This window comes from Bufo bufo, chromosome 2, assembly GCF_905171765.1.
Source record: "Bufo bufo chromosome 2, aBufBuf1.1, whole genome shotgun sequence".
Classification (NCBI taxonomy): domain Eukaryota; kingdom Metazoa; phylum Chordata; class Amphibia; order Anura; family Bufonidae; genus Bufo; species Bufo bufo.
Window position 1 is genome coordinate 507903764 of NC_053390.1, and position 25384 is coordinate 507929147.

General features: G+C 42.8%; 1 protein-coding gene across 1 annotated transcript in view; it reads right to left on the reverse strand.

Moving 5' to 3' along the window:
* C2H19orf71 (chromosome 2 C19orf71 homolog) overlaps positions 1–10229 on the reverse strand; it is a 40725-nt gene extending 30496 nt beyond the window's left edge. Inside the window, exons 1-2 of the mRNA XM_040420441.1 lie at positions 10124–10229; positions 2560–2741 (exon numbers count right to left, since the gene is read on the reverse strand). Of these exons, the coding sequence (XP_040276375.1) occupies positions 2560–2741; positions 10124–10191 (250 nt within the window). The 5' untranslated portion in view covers positions 10192–10229. The remainder of the gene's footprint in view (positions 1–2559; positions 2742–10123) is intronic.
* Positions 10230–25384: the final 15155 nt, after the last annotated feature.

Consider the following 25384-nt stretch of genomic DNA (forward strand, 5'->3'; position numbering starts at 1 on the left):
ACCTCTGCCTAATCTCTGTATTGACCCTGAGCCACCAGCCTTGACCCTTGGACTGATTTCGGATTGCAGACTCTGGCTGGCCTGACCTCAGCATGATCCTTACTGCAATTTTTTGCCTGACTCCTTGGTGTCTCGCACTAGTGTCTCTTGATTCTCTTGAGTCAGCAGTCTGCTGAACAGAGACTACTTTAAGAAGTAACTGCCTGGCTACTTAGATAACACCCTATCTATTCAGCACATTGGATCCACATCTGCTTTATAACATAAATGAAATTCAAACTTACCAGAAGAACAGTCTGGGGCTGCGTCTTCTCCAGAGGCATTGGGCACATGAAACCAAGGATGGTGCAACTCTCTTCACTGTACGTGTGCCCTATGTGCAGTGCACGTGCAGTGAAGCAAGGTGCAACATCCTCTGCTTAAACGGTGCAGTGTACAAAAGCGCCCTGTGCCACTGGAGAAGAGTCTGGGACTCTTCTGGTCATTTTGAATTTCATTTACTTTCTTTTACAGCAGGCATTCTCAAACTGCGGCCCTCCAGCTGTTGTAAAACTACAACTCCCACAATGCCCTGCTGTAGGCTGATACCTGTAGGCTGTTCGGGCATGCTGGGAGTTGTAGTTTTGCAACAGCTGGAGGGCTGCAGTTTGAGGATGCCTGTTTTACAGGGACCGATGGGTTTGCTATGGGCAGGTTTCGAAACCTAAAATGCAGCTGCATAACAGCATGTTTGTGTTTCAGTGGCCTCAAATTAGGTAAATGTTTCATTCACATTTTTTGGGGGGAAAAATCAGCATGAAATAATGATCAAACCACAATTTTTGGTGTGGTTTTTGCCACATTTATTGATGCAGGTTTTTTTTTCTTACGTGTGAATGAATATGTCCCTTCTTTTTTTCCATGCTGCAATTTTTAACCCCTTCCCGACATTCCTTGGAAATGCACAGCGAATGTCATGTGTTTAAAGATGGTGTCTGCTCAGAAGCTGAAGGGGCACCATAACTGCCAGATGCCTGCTGTTTTACAAAGCAGATACCTGTAGGCATTGTCTGTGATCCGCGATAATGCTTATCACTGACTTTTAACCCCTCATGTACCATGGTCATTTGTGACCACAGCATCTGAGAGGTGAAATCCCAAGAGCACTGCACTCCCAGGGCCCAAACGGCTCCCCCACACTAAGATCGAGGGAGCCGTTTGGCAGCCTCGGTCGGCCTTCTGAAGGCTCTGAGGCCTGCCACAGCAAGGTTCCTATGGAGCCCTGAACACAGTGAATCCCCCATAGGCTACAATGTTAAAGGGGTTGTGTTACAAAACATATTCTACATTTTTTTAAACCAGCATCTGGATCTGAATACTTTTGTAAATGCATGTAATTAAAAATTTAGTACAGTCAGTGAACAATTCAATAAAATGTATCTGTATACAAAAATACAGATTACCCCCACAAAAAATGAGCCCTCACACAGCTTTGTGGATGTAAATATGAAAAAGCTATAGGGGGGCAGAATATGGCAATGCAACAAAAAAAAGTTTAGACACAAGAAAATCTATAAAAATTTGGTATCGCTGTAATAGAGAGTGAAGTTAATATGTCAGTTTTACCACCTAGGGAACACTAAAAATGAAACCAGTAAAACTGTGTTGGAATTGCCTTTTTTCCCAGTTCTACCCCATTTGGATTTTTTTTCCAGCTTCCCAGTACATCATAAGCAATATTAAATGGTGCCAATAAAAAGGTCAACATCCTGCGAATAAAAAAGCCTTCATGTGGATGATATATATAATAACATTAAAAAAAAAAGTATGGCTGTGGAAAGATAGTGAGTAAAAAAAAAAAAAATGGAAAATCACTTGGTCAGGAAGCTCAAAAAATAGTGCTGTGTAAATTAACAAGCAGTTTTCTCATTGACATCAACAGAGATGATTTGCAAGCCTTTCGGCGCAGTTTTTGGTTGCCAAATCCATGTCGAACAAAAAAACTACATGGAAAAATACCCTAAAAATACCCTCTGATTTGTGTTGCCAACAAATTATGATTTTTATGTTCACATAAAAGATCCGATAACCGACAAAGAAGAGTTTGCTCATCTGTTGGGTGATTACTGGACATACTTACACAGGGCAATGACAGGGAATGAATATTCACTTGATTATTGGCCCTTGTAAAATGACTTTAGGGCTCATGCACACAAACATATTTTCTTTCCGTGCCCGTTCCGTTTTATTTTGCGGACCGTATGGAGAACCATTCATTTCAATGAGTCCGCAAAAAAAAAAACAACTGAAGTTACCCTATGTGCACTCCGTTTCTGTATGTCTGTTCTGCAAAAAAATCCCATTGTCCCATTATTGTCTGTATCACGGATAAGGATAGTACTGTTCTATTAGGGGCCAGCTGTTCTGTTCCACAAAATACAGAATGCACACGGACGTCATACATATTTTTGGCGGATCCACTTTTTGCGGACCGCAAAATACATATGGTCGTGTGCATGAGCCCTTAATCAGGGCAAAAGCTAAAATCCACGTTGCTTGGCCTTATCATTGAATACTTACCAGGCTGGAGAGCTGCCTGCTCTCTCTGTCTGTGTTCATTTTGCCATCGAAGGAAGGCCTCCCGCTTTTTCGTGTACAGAACATTTGACTTAACATCTACACCCCAAGGACCTGAGGTAAAGGAGACTGCCTGTGGCCGGATGGGGGAGTTTGATGGTCCACAGAGTAAAGAAGCCTTGACACTAGGAAAGAATGAAATCTAATGTTACATAATGAATTGCATACAACTTGCACCGTTTAATGCCAGGGGTATTAAATCCGTGGTCCCTGAGGCAGTGAGCATGGTACCTCACTGCTCCTTGGTCCTCTTTATCCTCACAGCATAAAGCTTCAGGATGTAGTGTGCACAGCGCTGCGCTGTATGAGGAGCCAGAGTGGTGGCAGTCCTGGAGGTGGAGAGGAGAGGCATTTCTTTTGTCTGCTCTGTGATGACTGAGGGATTGGATGGGGGATATATGGGCAGAAAAGGTCTGCATTAAGAACCATGTGAAATTTACTTCTGAAAATTGATTAGAATGCCACAAAAAAATAAGTAAAAGCTCTCTGATCCCACTGTTCTCATCACTAGGGGAGCTTTTGGCGTAATTCCCGATGGTAGCCGGCTGAGGTGAAGCTCAGGGACAGTGAGTGTGTTACTTGTGTATTGCATGTAATGTATTTCAAATGGACATTTTTTTTATATGTGCCCATATATCCAGCGAGACCCCTTATTTAATGCATAACAGTTTATATTGTCTTTTTAAAACACATTAATATGCATGGGTAATATCTGACCATACCTGTTGGCTGAGAGAAAGATAGCAGACATTAGGAAAATATATGCCTATTTTTATTGTACAGATTTCTCTGCAAGGAATATTTAAAGTGGTTTTCCAACCACAATATACAACTGCTAATACTGCACTGTAGCACCAATCTTCCACAAATGCCTTTTACAGCAGCGATCCCTGTTTTACAGCTCTCTGTACAACACCTGTTGTCTTGTCTACACTCCGGTATTGTTTTCTTCAGTTCTGCTCAGGTTCCTGTATTTATGTCTCCACCAATGATCCATAGCACTGCCCCCATAACGTCCATTTCGAGGATTTCTCCTGCCCACTCCAAAGAAAGAAGAGTTGCAGCCCAATGCACTGGACCCATGGCATATCTTATTCTGTTCAGGCAGATGGACATTACTTCTGCAGATGTTGGATTTTGGAGGAGAGGCGCTACATGTGACTAGGTTTGAGTCATTGATTTCAGCTACTTCAGAGAGGGAAGTATATTTAGAAGATACTTAAGAAGCCACAGTGAGAGTTCAAAAGTTAAGTTAATATGTCCCATAAAACGCTTTAAAGCTCTAAGGGGATCATTTATTAAGCTCCTGCGCTGGTGGTGATCCGCTGAAGTTATGTAGAGGCGCTGGCTTCTTCATAACTTTGACGCATCCAGCTCCAGTCTAAATGTAAGATGCTGGATCTGGCAGGGCTCAGCAAAAACGCTTCCATTACTGATAATACAACCATCTGCATCCGTTATGAATGGATCCGGTTGTATTATCTTTAAAATACCCAAGACAGATCCATTGTCACGTTCAGGTGGGGGAGGGAACACCACATCGAACATAGGAGGGAAAGGGGTGAGGGAATAAGGCCTGGGAACTAGGGAAAGGAGATGGGCACTTCCTAATAAAACCCTAATCAAAGTCCTGACTAACTACCAGTATGAACAGACCCCAGAGGTAGGTGAGTTCATACACCGGAACCTAGTATCCTAACTGACGCTATAGGACCCTGGACTAATGTCAGGACTGAGACAACCTGTTCCTCCAAGAGGAAGGACGAACAGGAGTCTCCCTCAGGCCTTAATACAAATGACAGGGAAAAACAACACACAGAACTCAAACAAAATACAAAAAGGGAAACGAAGACTTAACTTCAAAGGAGCAATGGAAGCACCAGGAACTCCACCAAGATCCACACACCAGCAATCGACAACTCAAAGCAGAAGCTATAAACCGCACAGCATAGTGGGAGATGCAACTATAAATAGGGAAGGTTAAATGACCACATTAGCAACACCTGAGGCAAGGGGTGTGGCCATTACCAGAAACAACACAGACGCCTATTGATCCACAAGGAAACCTGTCAGATCAAACCATGTATTGCCAGTCTCGCCGATCTCCTGCCACCTGTCACGGGAACGTCCGTGACATCCGTCATGAACTCCATTAAAAGTCAATGGGGGATGGATCCATTTTCTATTGTGTCAGAGAAAACGTATCCGTCCCCATTGACTTGGATTGTGGGTCATGATGGTCCAGGATGGAAAGCAAACCGTGCATGCTGTGGTTTGCTCTCCAGTATGAGAACGGAATGCATTTTGGAGCAGTCCATTCTGTTCAGTTACGTTTTGTCCTCATTGACAATGAATAGGGACAAAATGGAGGTGTTTTTTTCCGGTATTGAGACCCTATGACAAATCTCAAGACATTCAAAACTGATTTTACAAACTTTGTTAACCCTTTAGGTGTTCCACAAGAATTAATGGAAAATAGAGATACAATTTCAAAATTTCACTTTTTTGGCAGATTTTCCATTTTAATAATTTTTTTCCAGTTACAAAGCAAGGGTTAACATATTAGGTATCGCAGCGTCCGTGACATTATTTATGTAAGTTTTACACAATGATTTCCTTTTTTGAAGCAAAAAAAAATCATGTTTTAGTGTTTTCATAGTCTGAGAGCCATCATTTTTTCAGTTTTTGGGCGATTACCTTGGGTAGGGTATGATTTTTGCGGGATGAGATGACTGTTTTATTGGCACTATCTTGGGGTGCGTGTGACTTTTTGATCGCTTGCTATTACACTTTTTGTGATTTAAGGTGACAAAAAATGGCTTTTTTTACACCATTTTTATTTTTATTTTTTTACAGTATTCACCTGAGGGGTTAGGTCATGTGATATTTTTATAGAGCAAGTTATTACGGACGCTTCTATACCTAAAATGTATACTTTCTTTTTATTTATGTAAGTTTTACACAATGATTTCATTTTTGAAGCAAAAAAAATCATGTTTTAGTGTTTTTTCATAATCTGAGAGCCATAATTTTTTCAGTTTTTGGGTGATTACCTTGGGTAGCGTATGATTTTTGCAGGATGAGATGACGGTTTTATTGGCACTATTTTGGGGTGCGTGTGACTTTTTGATCGCTTGCTATTACACTTTTTGTGATGTAAGGTGACAAAAAATGGTGTTCATCTGAGGGGTTAGGTCATGTGATATTTTTATAGAGTCGGTCGATACAGATGTGGCGATACCTAATATGTATACTTTGTTTTTATTTATGTAAGTTTTACACAATAATATCATTTTTGAAACAAAAAAAAAATCATGTTTTGGGCGATTATCTTAGGTAGGGTCTCATTTTTTGCGGGATGAGATGACGGTTTGATTGGCACTATTTTGGGGTGCATATGACTTTTTGTTCGCTTGCTATTACACTTTTTGTGATGTAAGGTGACAAAAAATTGTTTATTTAGCACAGTTTTTATTTTTTATTTTTTACGGTGTTCATCTCAGGGGTTAGGTCATGTGATATTTTTATATAGCCGGTCGATACGGACGCGGCGATACCTAATATGTATACTTTTTTTTATTTATGTAAGTTTTACACAATAACAACTTTTTTAAAACAAAACAAATTATGTTTTAGTGTCTCCATATTCTGAGCCATAGTTTTTTTATTTTTTGGGCGATTGTCTCAGGTAGGGGCTCATTTTTTGCAGGATGAGATGACGGTTAGATTGGTACTATTTTGGTGGGCAAACGCCTTTTTGATCGCTTGCTGTTGTACTTTTTGTGATGTAAGGTGACAAAAAAATTGTTTATTTAGCACAGTTATACCTAATATGTATACTTTTTTTTCCCCCCTATCTTTTACCAATTTTCTTTTACTTTATTTGGGGAAAATGACGTTTTTGTTTATTTTTACTTGAAACTTTAAATTTTTTTGGGGGAAAACTTTCTTTTTTCAACTTTTTTTTTCACTTTATTTTTTGTCCCATTTTGGGACTTGAACTTTTGAGGGTCTAATCCCCTTTATAATGCATTCCAATACTAATTGACCTGCGGTTTGCGGCGATCGCCGATACGGGGGGTCACATGACCCCTCCAGCGTTGTGGCAGGATGCCCGCTGAATGATTTTAGCGTACATCCTGTTCCTATTAACCCCCGCCGCAATCTAGTTTTAAAGTTATGACGTACCGATACGTCATGGGTCCTTAAGGACTCGGGAAACATGCCGTACCGGTACGTCATAAGTCCTTAAGGGGTTAATGTGATCTATAAACTGTACCACTCAATTGAAAAACAAACTGAAATCTTTTAGGTGGAGGGAAGAAAACAAAAAAAACTAAAATAATGTGGTTGCATAAGTGTGCACACCCTTATAACTGGGGATGTAGCTGTGTTCAGAATTAAGCAATTACATTCAAAATTATGTTAAATAGTAGTCAGCATATACCTGCCATAATTTAAAGTGCTTCTGATTAACCCCAAATAAAGTTCTGCTGCTCTAGTTGGTCTTTCCTGAAATTTTCTTAGTCGCATCCCACAGCAAATGCCATGGTCCACAGAGAGTTTCCAAAGCATCAGAGGGATCTCATTGTTAAAAGGTATCAGTAAGGAGAAGGGTACAAAAGAATTTCCAAGGCATTAGATATACCATGGAACACAGTGAAGACAGTCATCATCAAGTGAAGAAAATATGGCACAACAGTGACATTACCAAGAACTGGACGTCCCTCCAAAATTGATGAAAAGACGAGAAGAAAACTGGTCTGGGAGGCTACTAAGAGGCCTACAGCAACATTAAAGGAGCTGCAGGAATATCTGGCTGTAACAACAATCTCCCGTATTCTTCATATGTCTGGGCTATGGGGTAGAGTGGCAAGATGAAAGCATTTTCTTACGAATAAAAACATCCAAGCCAGGCTACATTTTGCAAAAACACATCTGAAGTCTCCCAAACCATGTGGGAAAAGGTGTTATGGTCTGATGAAACCAAGGTTGAACTTTTTGGCCATAATTCCAAAAGATATGTTTGGCCCAAAAACAACACTGCATATCACCAAAAGAACACCATACCCACAGTGAAGCATGGTGGTGGCAGCATCATGCTTTGGGGCTGTTTTTCTTCAGCTGGAACTAGGACCTTAGTTAAGCTAGAGGGAATTATGAACAGTTCCAAATACCAGTCAATATTGGCACAAAACATTCAGGCTTCTGCTTGAAAGCTGAACATGAAGAGTAACTTTATCTTTCAGCATGACAACGACCCAAAGCATACATCCAAATCAACAAAGGAATGGCTTCACCAGAAGAAGATTAAAGTTTTTACATCACAGAAACCTGACATTTTAACAGGGGTGTGTAGACTTTTTATATCCACTGTATATAAGTTTGGTATCGCTGTATTCGTATTGAGCAGCAGAATAAGAAGTTCATGTCACTTTTAGTGCACAGTGAACGCAGTGATGTCAAAACCCCAAATACCTTGGCTGAATTGTGTTTTTTTTTTTTTTTTCAATCTAACTCCACAAAGATTTTTTTCCCCATTTTTTTAAACACCGCCGTGTCTAAATTTAGACCCAAATGGTATTTTCAGGGTGAGTGCGTAACAGAGGTGGGGCCGTCAGCCCTGGTAATTTCTCTAACATTTACACAAAGTTTCCTGGCATCCTCCGGCAGCTCAGAGGATATCAAAGAACAACGTAAAACCCTGGTCTTTGATTAATGACCCCCAAAGGTTTTTTTTTGCCAACTTTTGCACCAAACTTTTGTGTAGTCTTATTTCTGTACCTTGTTTAGGCGCAAATTTGGTAGAAAGGAATCCCTGGCACTTACCATGACTGCTAATAATCTTCTTTTATTTTAAAGGGATTCTGTCACCAGGTTTCACCCCTGTCAGCTAAACATATGCTGATGTTCAGGGCCTCATCAGGATTCCTAATGTGGGCTTCTAAATGTGATCCGTAGCCTTATTTTGCTAAAAAACAGGTTTTACTAACCTGTCACTCAAAGAAATAAGGTGCCCAAGGGAAAGTCAAGGGATGCAAGGTGCCGGCCACACCCACCGCCGTTCGTGCCCAGCACCGCCTTTCTAGACTTCTGCACCGCCTCCTAATCCTCTGTGCCGCCTCTCGCTCTCCATCCCTCCCCTCTCCTCCTGCTGTAAGATATCGCGCGTGCGCACAGGGCTCTGAGAGGCTGGCGCCAGAGTGCAGGTCATACCTGGGTTGACCCAGGTGCATGCACACTTCGCTTTAAGAAGCCAAATCGAGAAGTCCGCACGGGCGCATCAGGCAGAGCCCTGTGCGCACGCGCAAGATCTTACAGCAGGAGGAGGGAGGAGGGAGGAAGGAGGAGGGAGGAGGGGGGATGGAGGGAGAGCGAGAGGGGGCACAGAGGATTAGGAGGCGGTGCAGAAGTCTGGAAAGGCGGCGCTGGGCACGAACGGCGGTGGGTGAGGCCGGCACCTTGCATCCCTTGACATCCCCTTGGGCACCTTATTTCTTTGAGTGACAGGTTAGTAAAACCTGTTTTTTAGCAAAATAAGGCTACGGATCACATTTAGAAGCCCACATTAGGAATCCTGATGAGGCCCTGAACATCAGCATATGTTTAGCTGACAGGGGTGAAACCTGGTGACAAAATCCCTTTAAGTAATAACATACATCAGACAGATTTTGGGGCACAAAAACTATACCAACTCCAAGGTGATATAAACAGTGGTATAAAAATTCTAATAGTATAAAGCCATGTGAGGAAAATAGGCATTTTAGTGGCACATTGTGTTACATCTTCCTTTCACCACTTTCTAAAACAACATCACAGATTTGGACAAATTTAACAAGCCAGATGATAAATTTGGCGCAAACTAAAATGACATAGGCACAATATTCTGGCACAAAATAAACTTTAATCTTAATATATCTACCCTAAAACCCTAATGTTTCTGGCTGCTGTAAACTGGAAACTTATCTACAGTTTACCAAGGAGGGATTGTGATTTTTTTGGAATGATAGATACACTTTTATTATTACACAACCGTCTAGTTTCTACAAATGTGCTCTTTTTTTGCTCGTGTAAGTTTCACAGTCTATCCCCCACCACCATCATGGCCTGTTTCTCAGAATATATTCAATTTTATTCCTCTTTGTATACAGTGTTAAAAAAAGATGCCTGTAATACATAAACCAACAATAATAAAACAAGAGATCCAAAGATGAATACACAAACAAGCAGTGGGAACAATATTTCCTGATTTCTCTTGTGAAGTCAAACATACAAAGAATTTCAACTTACATGCCCCCAACCACAATCATTGCACAGCATGAATACTGCATGAAGGGTTGTCACCAGACTGTATTTTAGAGCCTAATGCAAGATAACACATCCTATTATGTTTGAATTATATATATATATATATATATATATATATATATATATATATATATATATATATATATATATATATCTAGAATAATTAAACAGCTAGAATTCTGTAATATGTTCCTTTTACCTCTTTATGGATTTTGGGTGCTCAGTCTCTAGTGACCAGCAGGAAACATGATTTGTAGGCAGCTCCATGCCAGTGACTATGATCTTGCAGAGACAAGGTGAGGCTGGTGAATGCTACTAGTTAGGTAATGTTGTGATCCACAATGCTCACCCTGGAAACCACAGAACAGTTTCTGTGAGCAGTAACAAGCTTACCCTAGAGCCTGCGTTATCTACTGCCACTTTATGAACAGGAGGCTAAATTTCACTGTTCTAAAGGCTACAGTGTATTATTTGATACTATATGTGTCACTGAGCCATTTAACTACATCTAGGGCCGGCGCTATAATAAGGCAGACCAAGCGGCTGCCTGAGGGCGCAGAGAAGGGGGGGGGGTGCCGGGGTGGAAAAATAAACGTAAATTTTTTATTTTTTTTAAAGTAACTCTCGAAGTTGCGCCTCAGCCCACCCGCACCAGCCTGCGTGTGTGCCGTGTGGCCCCGGCCCTCACTCACAGAGCGGCACGCAACACTGTCACGGGGTCGGGGGGGGGTGACTGGCGAGTGGTGCTGCTGTGGCAGGCGGCAGCAACTGGAGCGGAGGTCTGGAGCGGAGCTGTTGGTGACTGTGAGTCTGTGACAGTGACTCACACAGCCAGGCCCAAACCAGACGGACTGCCGACTGCCGTAGGTGGCACTGGTAGGTGATGAGCGCAGAGCGGAGCGCATAATGTTTTTACATAACAGAACATTAATGGGGGGGTGACATGATGGGAGGGGGGACGGGACAAGACAATTGGACAAATGTCTGTAGTCTGTCTGTGCGGCCCGCGAGGAGAAATGTGACATGGGGGTGTGTGATGAAATGGACATGATGGAGGGGGAGAAATGTGACATGGATGAGGGAGAGAAATGTAACATGGTTGAAGGGGGAGAAATGTGACATGGGGGGGTGTGGTGAAATGGACATGCTGGAGGGGGAGAAATGTGACATGGATGAAGGGGGAGAAATGTGACATTGAGGGGGAGAAATGTGACATTGAGGGGGAGAAATGTGACATGGAGGGGGGAGAAATGTGACATGGAGGGGGGGAGAAATTTAACATTGAGGGGGTGAAATGTGACATGGAGGGCTGATGTCACATAGGTGATTTGACATGGAGAGGGAGAAATGTGACATTAAGGGGGAGAAATCTGACATGGGGTGATGTGACGGATAGAGGGGGGAGAAATGTGACATTGAGGGGGGAGAAATGTGACATGGATGGAGGCGGGAGAAATGTGACATTGGGGGGAGAAATGTGACATGGAGTGGAGGGGGAGAAATGTGACATTGAGGGGGTGAAATCTGACATGGGGGAGAAATCTGACATGGGGGGAGAAATCTGACATGGGGGAGTGATGTGACAGAGGGGGGGGGGGGCGCCAAAATGTAGCTTCGCTTGTGCTGGCAAAAATCCTTGCATCGGCCCTGACTACATCAGGACCATCCACTGTAGATTCATATGGGTATTCGAAGGCTTTTGTGCTGCACTAACATACGTTTATGTCCATTCTTCTGCTGGTGATTGGATCCCACAGAAGCACAAACACCCAAATAGGTGGTTACTAATCCTGGTTATGTGCTTGCACACTATGGAAAAAATTGCTGGACTATGCGCACTCCCACAGTCCCATCCACCAGAAAGCCCAGCGCATTTTCCTATATAGTGTAAACACGGCCACCGCTGATTGCATGGTGGTCATAATCATGGAAACGAGCAGTGTATAATGTGTTGGAAAAATTAAATTAGCCAGCAAAGGCCTATCTCGCTTTTAACGGTGGTGTTAGCTAAAGTACTAGCTAATAGACTTTTGATTGTGATATCCCACATTATTCTTGAGGATCAATGCGGTTTTATGCCTGGTAAGTCCACGTCTTTGAACCTCAGACGATTGTTCCTCAATCTTCAGATGGCGAAAAATCGGGAGACAGGGTGCTCTGCAGTGGTTTCGATCAACGCTGCTAAAGCTTTTGATAGCGTCAAGTGAGAATACCTGTGGGCAGCCATATTAAAGCTAGGGTTCGGTTCTGTGTATATTAACTGGGTTAAACGGCTCTATAGTCAGCCGAGAGCTAGACTTAGAATAAATGGAAAGCTATCCCCAATGAAGGCACTAGAGAGGGGCACCAGGCAGGGTTGCCCCTTGTCACTCATTTTATTTGCCATTGCTATAGAGCCTTTGGCTTGTATTTTACGCTCCACCCCGATGATTTGAGGCTTGGGAAGAGGGGACGTGGAGCAACGAGTTTCGCTATACGCGGATGATATGTTGCTATATGTGGGTGATCTGACTTCGGCGATAGACCCCATTATATCATTAATATCAGATTTCGGGAGACAGTCTTGTTTACATATTAACTGGAACAAGTCTGTTATCCTTCCACTGTCCACCCTTCCGCAAACTCTTTGGATCACATTAATTTGAAAGTAGTGTCCTCCTTCAAATATCTTGATAATAATATTTTGGTTAATCCCTAGTTGTACATTACAGACAACCTGATACCGTTACTGGCTAGTTTTAAATTGAAAACGGCTATTTGGCTCAAACTCCCACTATCTGTAATAGGTAGAGGTAACCTTCTTAAAAGGATTTTAATGCCGCAGCTACTTTACATCCTACATAACTCACCAGTATGGATACCCATGCAGTATTACTATAAGATACAACAAATATTCTGCTCATTGTTGTGGAAAAATAAACATAGTAGTATCCGGTATGAAACACTACAGCGAGATAAAGAAATGGGTGGATTGGCTTTGCCTAACCCTTTCCTATATTTTCTGGCAGCTCAATTGCAACATTTCAAAGGTTGGGGTGTACCAGGAAAGGTGGGAAGGAGTGGAGAACTGATAAAGTGGGCGTCAGGAAATTGCCCTCCTATTTCAATCCTAGAAAAAGGACTTACTTGACCCTTTCAAATCCCTCTCAATTATTAGATTAAGGCCTCATGCACACGACCGTTGTGTGCATCCGTGGCCATTGTGGCGTTTTCCGTTTTTTTTTCGCGGACCCATTGACTTTCAATGGGTCCGTGGAAAAATCGGAAAATGCACCGTTTTGCAGCCGCATCTGTGATCCGTGTTTCCTGTCCGTCAAAAAAATATGACCTGTCCTATTTTTTTGACGGACAACGGTTCACGGACCCATTCAAGTCAATGGATCCGTGAAAGAACACGGATGCACACAAGATTGGCATCTGCGTCCGTGATCCGTGATCCGCGTCCGAAGATCCGTCTGCATAAAAGCTTTTTCAGAGATGAGTTTTCACTTTGTGAAAACTCAAATCCGACAGTATATTCTAACACAGAGGCGTTCCCATAGTGATGGGGACGCTTCTAGTTAGAATATACTGAGAACTGTGTACATGACTGCCCCCTGCTGCCTGGCAGCACCCGATCTCTTACAGGGGGCTGTGATCCGCACAATTAACCCCTCAGGTGCTGCACCTGAGGGGTTAATTGTGCATATCATACCCCCCTATAAGAGATCAGGGGCTACCAGGCAGGAGGGGGCAGACCCCCCTCCCTCCCAGTTTGAATATCATTGGTGGCCAGTGTGCGGCCTCCATCGGCCCCCCTCCCCCCTCTATTGTAATTTACCTGCTGGCTGCTGCGCTGTCTGTGTCCGGCCGGGAGCTCCTCCTACTGGTAAGTGACAGGTCTGTGCGGCGCATTGCTTAATGATCTGTCACTTACCAGTAGGAGGAGCTCCCGGCCGGACACAGACATCGCAGCAGCCAGCAGGTAAGTATGATGCTTCTAATATTGTAATATTGCTAAGTAACCATGGCAACCAGGCCTGCAGTAGCGTCTTGTTTGCATGGTTACCGATCGGAGCCCCAGAGCGATTAAACTGGGACTCCGATCGGAATCTCCGCTGCAGAGGGGGGGCCGACGGAGGCCGCACACTGGCCACCAATGAAATTACAATAGAGGGGGGGAGGGGGGCCGACGGAGGCCGCACACTGGCCACCAATGATATTCAAACTGGGGAGGGAGGGGGGTCTGCCCCCTGCTGCCTGGCAGCCCCTGATCTCTTACAGGGGGCTATGATACGCACAATTAACCCCTTCAGGTGCGGCACCTGAAGGGTTAATTGTGCTGATCACAGTCCCCTGTAAAAGATCGGGTGCTGCCAGGCAGCAGGGGGCAGTCATGTACACAGTTTGCAGTATATTCTAACTAGAAGCGTCCCCATCACTATGGGAACGCCTCTGTGTTAGAATATACTGTCGGATCTGAGTTTCACGATGTAACTCAAATCCGATGGTATATTCTAACATAGAGGCGTTCCCATGGTGATGGGGACGCGTCAAGTTAAAATATACCATCGGATTGGAGAAAACTCTGATCCTATGGTATATTAACTCCTGACTTTACATTGAAAGTCAATGGGGGACAGATCCATTTGAAATTGCACCATATTGTGTCAACGTCAAATGGATCCGTCCCCATTGACTTGCATTGTAATTCAGGACGGATCCGTTTGGCTCTGCACGGCCAGACGGACACCAAAACGACTTTTTTTTCATGTCCGTGGATCCTCCAAAAATCAAGGAAGACCCACGGACGAAAAAACGGTCACGGATCACGGAAAAACGGAACCCTTTTTTTGCGGACCGCAAAAAAAACCTGTCGTGTGCATGAGGCCTAATGCGGAAAGTCTGGGGAAAATCTAGGGAAATACTGGGAGTCTCAGACCTACTTGATTTGTTTCCTGTTTGGAATAATTCTAACTTAATTGAACTCTCCAGATTACAGGGATTCTCTGTATGGGAGCAAAAAGGGTTATGGAATGCGGGGCAACTTTACTTTCAAGGATAGACAGAAGCGACGAATGGTGAGAACAGTCAGAGTCAACCCACAGACCAGCACCAAAGACCTACAACATCATCTTGCTGCAGATGGAGTCACTGTGCATCGTTCAACCATTCGGCGCACTTTACACAAGGAGATGCTGTATGCGAGAGTGATGCAGAGGAAGCCTTTTCTCCGCCCACAGCACAAAAAGTGACGCTCGAGGTGGGCAAAAGCACATTTGGACAAGCTAGCTTCATTTTGGAATAAGGTGCTGTGGACTGATGAAACTAAAATTTAGTTATTTGGCCATAACAAGGGGCGTTATGCATGGGGGAAAAAGAACACAGCATTCCAAGAAAAACACCTGCTACCTACAGTAAAATATGGTGGTGGTTCCATCATGATGTGGGGCTGTGTGGCCAGTGCAGGGACTGGGAATCCTGTCAAAGTCGAGGGACGCATGGATTCCACTCCGTATCAGCAGATTCTGGAGACCAATGTCCAGGAATCAGTGACAAAGCTGAAGCTGCGCCGGGGCTGGATCTTTCAACAAGACAACGACCCTAAACACTGCTCAAAATCCACTAAGGCATTTATGCAGAGGAACAAGTACAACGTTCTGGAATGGCCATCTCAGTCCCCAGACCTGAATATAATTGAAAATCTGTGGTGTGACTTAAAGAGAGCTGTCCATGCTCGGAAGCCATCAAACCTGAATGAACTAAAGATGTTTTGTAAAGAGGAATGGTTCAAAATACCTTCAACTAGAATCCAGACTCTCATTGGAACCTACAGGAAGCGTTTAGAGGCTGTAATTTCTGCAAAAGGAGGATCTACTAAATATTGATTTCATTTCTTTTTTGTGGTGCCCAAATTTATGCACCTGCCTAATTTTGTTTAAATAACTATAGCACACTTTCTGTAAATCCAATAAACTTAATTTCACTTCTCAAATATCACTGTGTGTGTCTCCTATATGATATATTTTACTGACATTTTTTATCGTAACAACCAACGATTTATACAGGAAAATCATGACGATTAACAAGGTTGCCCAAACTTTCGCATCCCACTGTATCCCTTTTCACTCCATCTGTTAGCAGCTACTCGGTGAACGCAAGATAGGATTCCACATGCAGGGGACCGCTCATGGTTAACTAGTTAGGTTCCTGAGTGGGATAGCCCCTATTGGGGAGGCTATTCCGCTGAAGGCAGGGACCCTGTAGTTAGGGGTGTTACAAGACAATTTTGCAAGCTCTTGCTCAACCCGGTAGTCAGTGTTAAAATCTGGCAGTGAATGTGTGTTTGCTGGACAGGTCATACTGTACAACTCTGACAGTTTCATCACAGACATATAATGAACTATGTTGCTCTTCGCAAAAAACATTATGCACTTAATAGCGACCTTTGACCACTCAACAAGCACACTTCATTGTAGCCAATCACTGACCACAATGGTGACCTGCTCCGCTTGCATCACAGGTAACTGTGTTTTGATCCCAAATGTGTTTTGTCTTAACCCTTAGGATACCGGAGGTTTTTTAGTTTTTGTCTTTCTTCCCTATCTTCCTTGAGCCACAACTTTTTTATTTTTCTGTTCACATATCCATCCATATCAGGGCTTATTATTTGTTGGATAAGTTGTAGTTTCTAATGCCACCATTTAATATGGCATACAATGTAGTGGGAAGCTGGAAAAAAATTCCAAATGAGATGAAATTGGGAAAAAAAAACACAATTCCTCCACCGTTTTACGGGTTTTGTTCCTACGGCGTTCCGTATGCGGCAAAACTGACCAGGGCTCTCCATTCTATGGGTCAGTATAATTACAACGATACCACATATGTATCGTTTTTTATCTCTAAATAGTGTAAAAATTAATTAAAACTTTAAAATATATATTTTTTTTTACATCACCATATTCTGACCGCCATAATTTTTTTTTATAGTTATATCTACTGTGGGGGCTAATTTTTTGTGGGATGATCTGTAGTTTTTATTGATAGCATTTTGGAGTGTGTGTGACTTTTTGATCCCATTTTATTACATATTTTTGGGTAAGAGAATCAATGAAAAAATTGTGAATTGGCCATTTTGACCCTTTTTTACATTACGCCATTCGCCGTATTGGAAAAATATTTTTATATTTTAATAGCACGGATGCTTTCAAAGGCGGTGATACCCATGATGTTTATATTTTTTATTTATGTATTTTTTTTTATTCTACGGAAAAGGGGGGTGATTTTAAATTTCTATGTTTTTTTGTACTTTTTTATGGTATTGTAGCTCATGTTTGAGGCTACAAAACTTTTCTTTTTATTCAGAACAATCATGGTTCTTATAGATCCATGATGAGAATTGCTCATTTCTTATGTTGGCCTGCCACCTGCTGGTCAAAATAAGAAGTGCAGTTTCAGTACCCTGGGTTTCTTCAGAGAGACCCAGCGTATTGAAATTAATTACCGGCATCCTCATTGGCTGCAGAGGATGCCGGTAAGAAACCCTTTAGATGCCGTGATCACACTTGATCACAGCATCTAAAGCAGCCCTCAGAGCCATGGTTTGCGGCCTCAGTCCTGCTGTGCAGAAACACAGCTGGTGAGCGGCGTGCTGTGCAGTTTAGACCTGGCGATCACGTGATTACCGCGTGTCAGTGGCAGAGGACTGCAGAGCCTCACCAGTTCTGCCTTGTACAAAGCCTCGCCAGGAGGCTGGTTTTCCCTGTAACTGGGACTCCTTTGGATGCTCCAGTTACTGTGGAAATAGTACAAAAAAAAGTCTGTGTCCCCAAAGGTCTTTTATGGACCTTTTGGGGACAAATTATGTGGCAAATATATATATTAAAAGTTTAAAAAAAGGGGGCGTGGCTTGGCCGTGAGGCAAGATGGAAGTGTAGGAGAAGAGCTCCGCCGCCCTGACCTATTACAGGAGCCTCACTAGCCCAGTGTTCTAGAGGCAGCCCAGCACCCAATTTGAGGACCCACAGCATTGCAGCATATCTGGACCGCCGTACTGCAGCTCCGACTGCTTCTTGGGGCCTGAGGCGCGAGACTCTCGCGGGCGCCATTACGGGAGGAGACGGAAGCAAACCTCCCCTGCTGCAGCGCCCTGACCGCAGCGAAACACAGCAGGTAACCAGCTCCCCCTTATCTCTGCTGGCCGAGGAGTTTATCTACAACCCAGCCACGCAGCCAAGGACACTGTGCAGTCTCTGGTGTCCGATTTAGCAGCAGACATGCCGCCAAAGATGGCGCCTAAGCGCAACAACACCTCAGCCACACCATCCCAGCGCAGAAGGGACTGGGCAGAGCCCCCTGATGACCCCTTAGACCACCCTCAGGCCAAGGGGAGACAAGATGGGGAAGATATCCCCTGGGACCTACAATCAGACATGAATGATGACACTGATGATAGTGCCATGCAGTTATCACAATCTTCAGCTTCTCTACAAAAATCCTTACAGCACCTTCCCACTAAGGAAGATTTTAGGAATCTTATAAAAGAAGTGAGAAATACGTGTAAAACCGAAATCTCATCCTTGCGTCAGGACTTTAAACAGATTACGGCCCGTGTGGATTCTCTGGAAACAGAGCATGATGTCACCCGCAAATATATTGCTCATCTCCAATCAACTATATCACGATGCTCCCAGGCTGTCCGGGATAACACCAGACATTTGGAAGACCTTGACAATAGAGGTCGCAGACATAACATTAGAGTGAGGGGCCTGCCTGAACCGGAATCTGAAAAAAACCTACATGAGGTCCTAAATGACTTATTTAATACTACAGTATATTGGGATCTCTGCCTTCACACATTATTAAATTGGACAGTGTTCATAGGGCCTTACGCCCCAAAAATACGTCTGCACAGCCCCGGGATGTCATATGCTGTGTCACAGACTTCCAGCTTAAAGAAGCTATAATGGCCAAAGCCCGTACGCTCCGAGTCATTGACTTCCATGGTGTCCATGTGCAACTATACCAGGACTTATTGTGGCTGACTCTGCAAAAAAGACGGCTACTTCAACCTCTCTTAGCTTCCATGAGGCACCAGAAAATTCCCTACCGTTGGGTGTATCCATTTGCGCTTATTGCTAATAAGAATGGAAAGGCCATACCTCTGAGGACCCATGCGGACTTGTCTGCCTTTTGCACAACGCTGGGGGTTCCAGTTCCTCCTATTGATGACTGGGAGGTCCCTGATCCACTGATGGCTCCCCCCCCAGTCTGGAACCAAGTGCGAAACAAGACCCGTAGATCCCCGTCAAGAAATGAGTCCATGGGATCCACATTGAGAGATGAACTGACCTGATTTGCTGGGATCTAAGTAGTATCCTAATGCTTGTCTCCTAAAATCTGTGCCGCTTTGATTGGCGGATGATGTTCTTCATATGTTTTTCTTACCTTATTGTTCTAGTGAAACATTTTGTTGAGCTTTCCCGAAGCTCAGTTTCTATGCCTAATGCTCTAACAATGTTTTGTTCTCTATGCCGGGTATGTTCAACCATGCCTCCACAGGGGGGATTGACCTTTTTTGCCCTCTTCCTCTCCTTTGTTCTCTCGGGAACTGAGGAAATGAGACAGGGCCATGTCACATGTTTTAGACCTTTTCTGAATACCCCCACCTGGACGTTGAAGTCCAATGTTTGGATTATTCCTGTCAGTTTCTTCTCTATGATATTGTCCTGTGTGTCCCCCTGTACCCTCATGTGTCGTATATCCTATTATCTGTTCGGTGTACCTACTGATATTGACCGTGTTTTCTTGCAGATTTTCTACTGGAATGTCTGGAGTGAGGTTTCCTGGAGGACTATCTTCTGCACTCAAAATAGCAAGTATATGGCCCAGCCATTCTTCCCGCCATGATTAAATGTATGTCTTTAAACGTCAAAGGCCTGAACTCCAATGTTAAGAGGAGACTGGCCCTGACGGAGTGCCGTTCTCAAAAAGCTGAGGTAGTCTTCCTCCGGGAAACACACTTTGACGCTACTGGAACATTTAAATTTGCAGCTGGACTGTTCCCGAGAACATATTTGGCATTTAATGATAGAAAAAAGGCTGGAGTAGCGATTCTTCTATCTATCAACTGTCCACTCCAAGTAACCTCACAGATTTCTGACCCTCAGGGCGTTATATTATCCTACAAGCAACCCTGCATGGTACCCCCCTTGTCCTCTGTAATCTATACGCCCCGAACTCCAAGCAAATCTCCTTCCTCACTAAAGTGTTCACAAAGGTATCTCATTTACTTCCAGCAGCACTTGTTGTGGGAGGTGATTTTAATGTCTCCTTCTCTGAAACACTAGACAGACAGACGGTAGCGGGAAAACCCCCTTCCAAGGAACAGGCTAGACTTTCACGCCTTTTTAGACGTTTGGTGAGAAGGTTTGCGTTGTATGACTTGTGGCGAGTGAACTACCCTACGTCCAAGACGTTTACGTTCTATTCACATCCTCATAGTACACACACCCGCATTGATTACTTCCTAGGTAACGTTCCCACATTGCGCTTAATGATGGACGCTGATGTAGGGTCCATCACGTGGTCAGATCACGCACCGATTTTTTTTACTCTAAACACTAAACATCCAATCACCAAGGTTTGTCACTGGCGTTTAAATGAAAGCCTTCTCTCTAACCCCATACCTAGACAGGCCTCTAACCCCATACCTAGACATACCTAGACAGGCCAGGGCTTATCGGAATATTTTCATATTAATCAACAGTCAGTTTCTTCTATGTGTACCTTATGGGAGGCACACAAAGCTGTATAGCTATTGGTGCCAAAATGAAAAAAGATAGAAATCTACAGTATTGTTCTATTAAGAGTGATTTGGAGCGCTTAGAGGGCCAGATAGGATCCCGCAGCTCTCGTCACCTTGTAAGGCGCATACTTATGCTGAGAGCTAAGTTGAGAGACCTGGCATTGGTGAAAACCGATAAATTACTCTTATATTCTCCGCAACGCTACTATGCCTTGGGGAAATAAATAACATACACTCTTGGCGAAACAGTTGCGGGATTCTAATCTGACGAGTACCCAGACTGCCTTGAGACAGGCCGATGGCACTATTACCTATGATCCCAAAAAAATTATGACCATCTTCCAGAAATACTATGAAAATCTTTACTCTCTCCCCCAGCAAATTCCTAAAGATCCTCTGAGGCAACAGGAACAGTTTTCCTCTTTCCTCAAACAATATCAGCTACCTAAATTAAAAAACCTTCCTAATCGCAAGTCACCTGGACCGGATGGTCTGCCATACCTTTATTACAAGAGATACAGTACAGACCAAAAGTTTGGACACACCTTCTCATTCAAAGAGTTTTCTTTATTTTCATGACTATGAAAATTGTAGATTCACACTGAAGGCATCAAAACTATGAATTAACACATGTGGAATTATATACATAACAAACAAGTGTGAAACAACTGAAAATATGTTATATTCTAGGTTCTTCAAAGTAGCCACCTTTTGCTTTGATTACTGCTTTGCACACTCTTGGCATTCTCTTGATGAGCTTCAAGAGGTAGTCCCCTGAAATAGTTTTCACTTCACAGGTGTGCCCTGTCAGGTTTAATAAGTGGGATTTCTTGCCTTATAAATGGGGTTGGGACCATCAGTTGCGTTGAGGAGAAGTCAGGTGGATACACAGCTGATAGTCCTACTGAATAGACTGTTAGAATTTGTATTATGGCAAGAAAAAAGCAGCTAAGTAAAGAAAAACGAGTGGCCATCATTACTTTAAGAAATGAAGGTCAGTCAGCCAGCCGAAAAATTGGGAAAACTTTGAAAGTAAGGGCTATTTGACCATGAAGGAGAGTGATGGGGTGCTGCGCCAGATGACCTGGCCTCCACAGTCACCAGACCTGAACCCAATCGAGATGGTTTGGGGTGAGCTGGACCGCAGAGTGAAGGCAAAAGGGCCAACAAGTGCTAAGCATCTCTGAGAACTCCTTCAAGACTGTTGGAAGACCATTTCAGGGGACTACCTCTTGAAGCTCATCAAGAGAATGCCAAGAGTGTGCAAAGCAGTAATCAAAGCAAAAGGTGGCTACTTTGAAGAACCTAGAATATGACATATTTTCAGTTATTTCACACTTGTTTGTTATGTATATAATTCCACATGTGTTAATTCATAGTTTTGATGCCTTCATAGTCATGAAAATAAAGAAAATTCTTTGAATGAGAAGGTGTGTCCAAACTTTTGGTCTGTACTGTACGTAGATACCCTCCTTCCATATATGGTCAAGATATTTAACTCTTTCCTGGAAGGCTCTCCTATACCAGAAACAATGCTTCAATCCTTCATCACCCTTATTCCAAAACCGGAGAAGGACCATATGGATTTCTCCAACTATCGTCCTATAGCCCTCCTTAATTCAGACTTAGATATTTACGAAAATTCTAGCGAACAGGCTTGTTAGCCTGCTCCCAAGCTTGATTCATAAAGATCAAGTCGGCTTTGTATTAAATCGCCAAGGAGGCGATAACACCAGAAGGACTATAGATCTGATAGACATTATTAACAGACGGAAACAGCAGGCGTTAATATTGGGCCTAGACGCAGAAAAGGCCTTTGATCGCCTAAGTTGGCCTTTTATGTTTTCCACATTACGATTTAAATCACCATGATATTTAAGTTGTGCCCTCATGTTTGCTATACCATGTTCATGATTGATTGTGGTATAGAGTGATTGTATGTCCAGAGTGCCTATCAGCCAGTGTGGTTCTACTTTGACATCAAATCTGTCCCAATATATTGATCAATTAATCCAACCAGCGGTGAAGAAGACCCACTCTTACATCAAAAACACCACACAGATCGTCCAAGTTTTAGAGAATTTGAAAGTAGAACCACACTGGCTGATAGGCGCTCTGGACGTACAATCACTCTATACCACGATCAATCATGAACAAGGTATAGCAAACATGAGGGCACAACTTAAATATCATGGTGATTTAAACGATAAAGAAATATAATTTTTGGTAGAAGGCGTCAAACATATATTGACGCACAACTATTTCTTTTTTGAGGGAGATTACTATTTGCAGATCCGGGGTACCGCCATGGGCACCAGATTCGCCCCCAGCTATGCCAATCTGTTCATGGCACAATGGTGGGAAGAGGAGACCATCTTACCCAAGCTGGGGTCGGATCTGGTGCTCTGGCAACGGTACATAGACAATGTCATCTTCATCTGGCAGAGTGGAGAACTACATACCTTTCTAGAAGAAATTAATAATAATTCATACAATCTCCACTTTTCCTCTAACATCAATAATGACTCTACAGAATTTTTGGATAAACTCATTACTACTAAACAAGACCAATATATATGTAACACTTACCAGAAAGCGGTGGCAAGGAACAGCTTTATCCTCTTCTCCAGTTGCCATTTACCCACTTGGTTGCTGAACATACCCTTTGGGCAGTTCCGCAGAATCAAGAGGAATTGTACAAGTGGAGAAAAGTTTGAAGAAGAGGCCATCGAAATGAAAACACAATTTCAGTCCAAATATTATCCTGACAGCTTGATTGAAGATGCACTACAAAAAGTTAGAGAAATGGATAGGAATCAGTTTTTTATAACAAATCCGACTAATGATAAGAAAAAACAAAAAGAAGACAGATTCCGTATAATACTACCTTATAATGCACAATACAAAAAAATCGAGCAGATTATAAAAAAACATTGGCACCTGATTCAGAAAGACAAAATGATAGGACCTTTTATCCCCACACTCCCAGAGATAGTATACACTAAGCCTCCTAACCTAGGTCTGAAAATAGCCCCCTCCATTAAACGCTCCACAAAGAATAATTTATCCATCAATAAATGGCTCAAAAGAAGTGGGTTTCACAGATGCGAATGTTGCATAAATTGCAAAAACACATCATTTCCTAGGAAAACTACACGTATTAATTAAAACACTAAATACGTTCTCCTTTAAAATTAAAAACTTTCTCACTTGTAATAGCTCTAATGTCATCTATATCATAGAATATAGTTTTGGTATAGGGGGCCTTTTATGAATGCCATTCGTGCTCTTTATACCCGCCCAACGGCCTTTGTAAAAATGAACTCGGCAGGGTTGCCTGTTATCCCCCCTACTCTTCGTACTTTGCATAGAGCCTTTAGCAGCGCTAATACGGGCCCACCCTGATATTCAAGGAATAGAAATCAATAAGGTGACCTTTAAATTATCACTCTTCGCTGACGATATACTTCTTACGTTGACAAACTTACATACCTCGCTATTAAATCTATTCCAGACGATAAGGGAATATGGCAGACTATCTAGCTATAAGATTAATACATCAAAAACGGAGGCTTTATCTATTAATATCCTGCCAGATACACTGAGTACTCTGCAAAACAATTTCCATTTCAAATGGAATGATACTACCCTCAAATATATCGGAGTGAAATTAACAAAAACATATAATACCCTCTATGCTCATAATTTTGTTCCCCTTTTCCGAGAACTTAATTCGCTCATGAGTAAATGGATGCCCTTGCCGATTTCTTTACTAGGGCGCATTGCAGCAGTCAAAATTACCATATTGCCCAAATTATTATATGTGATGGAAACTATTCCAGTCCCAATACCTAAGAAGGATCGGAGAGCTTTGCAATCTTCCATCCTCAGGTTTGATTGGAATGGAAAAAGACACAGAATTTCTTGCAGTACTCTTACCGCCCTCAGGTCACAAGGTAGTCTTGGACTCCCTGATGTAACGACATACTACTGGGCGACACATTTACGTCGTATCCCTGCATGGTCTTCCTTCCTGGCATTCTCTAGATGGATGGAAATTGAGAAGCTATGGTTGGCCCATATTCACCCTAATGCCCTTTTGTGGTCACCATTACCGGCCAACTGTACTACCCAATTGTTGGGTCCTATGTCACTAACATATAGTATCTGGAAATGTTGCAAGCAGAAATTCCCGTTGGTATCTGATAAATCCTCCATGACTTCGTTTTTATTTAATCCCTTATTCCCGTTAGGGTTGCAGCACACCTCTTTTAAGCCATGGTTCTCCAACAAATTATTCAGATTTGCCGATATAGTGGAGTATAGGACCCTTGAGATTATACCATTTGAGTTGCTTAAGGAAAAATACAATTTACCTGAATCCTCTAGATGGCAGCATATACAAATTCAACACTTGCTTAGAACCTTATTTAATGACACAAAGGTATCTACCCTGACAATGTTTGAGCGATTATGTAAACTCTCGACCTCCACCAGAGGTCTCATATCAGACATATATGTTCTTCTCTCGACTCCAGAATCCCCACGGATTCTGCGCCATGCGTATATGTCTAAGTGGGAGAGATACTTGGAGAGGGAAATACCACCGATTGATTATATGGCGTAGAGCAGCAATGTCATCCACATGTGTGACCTATAGAGAGAATTCCTATA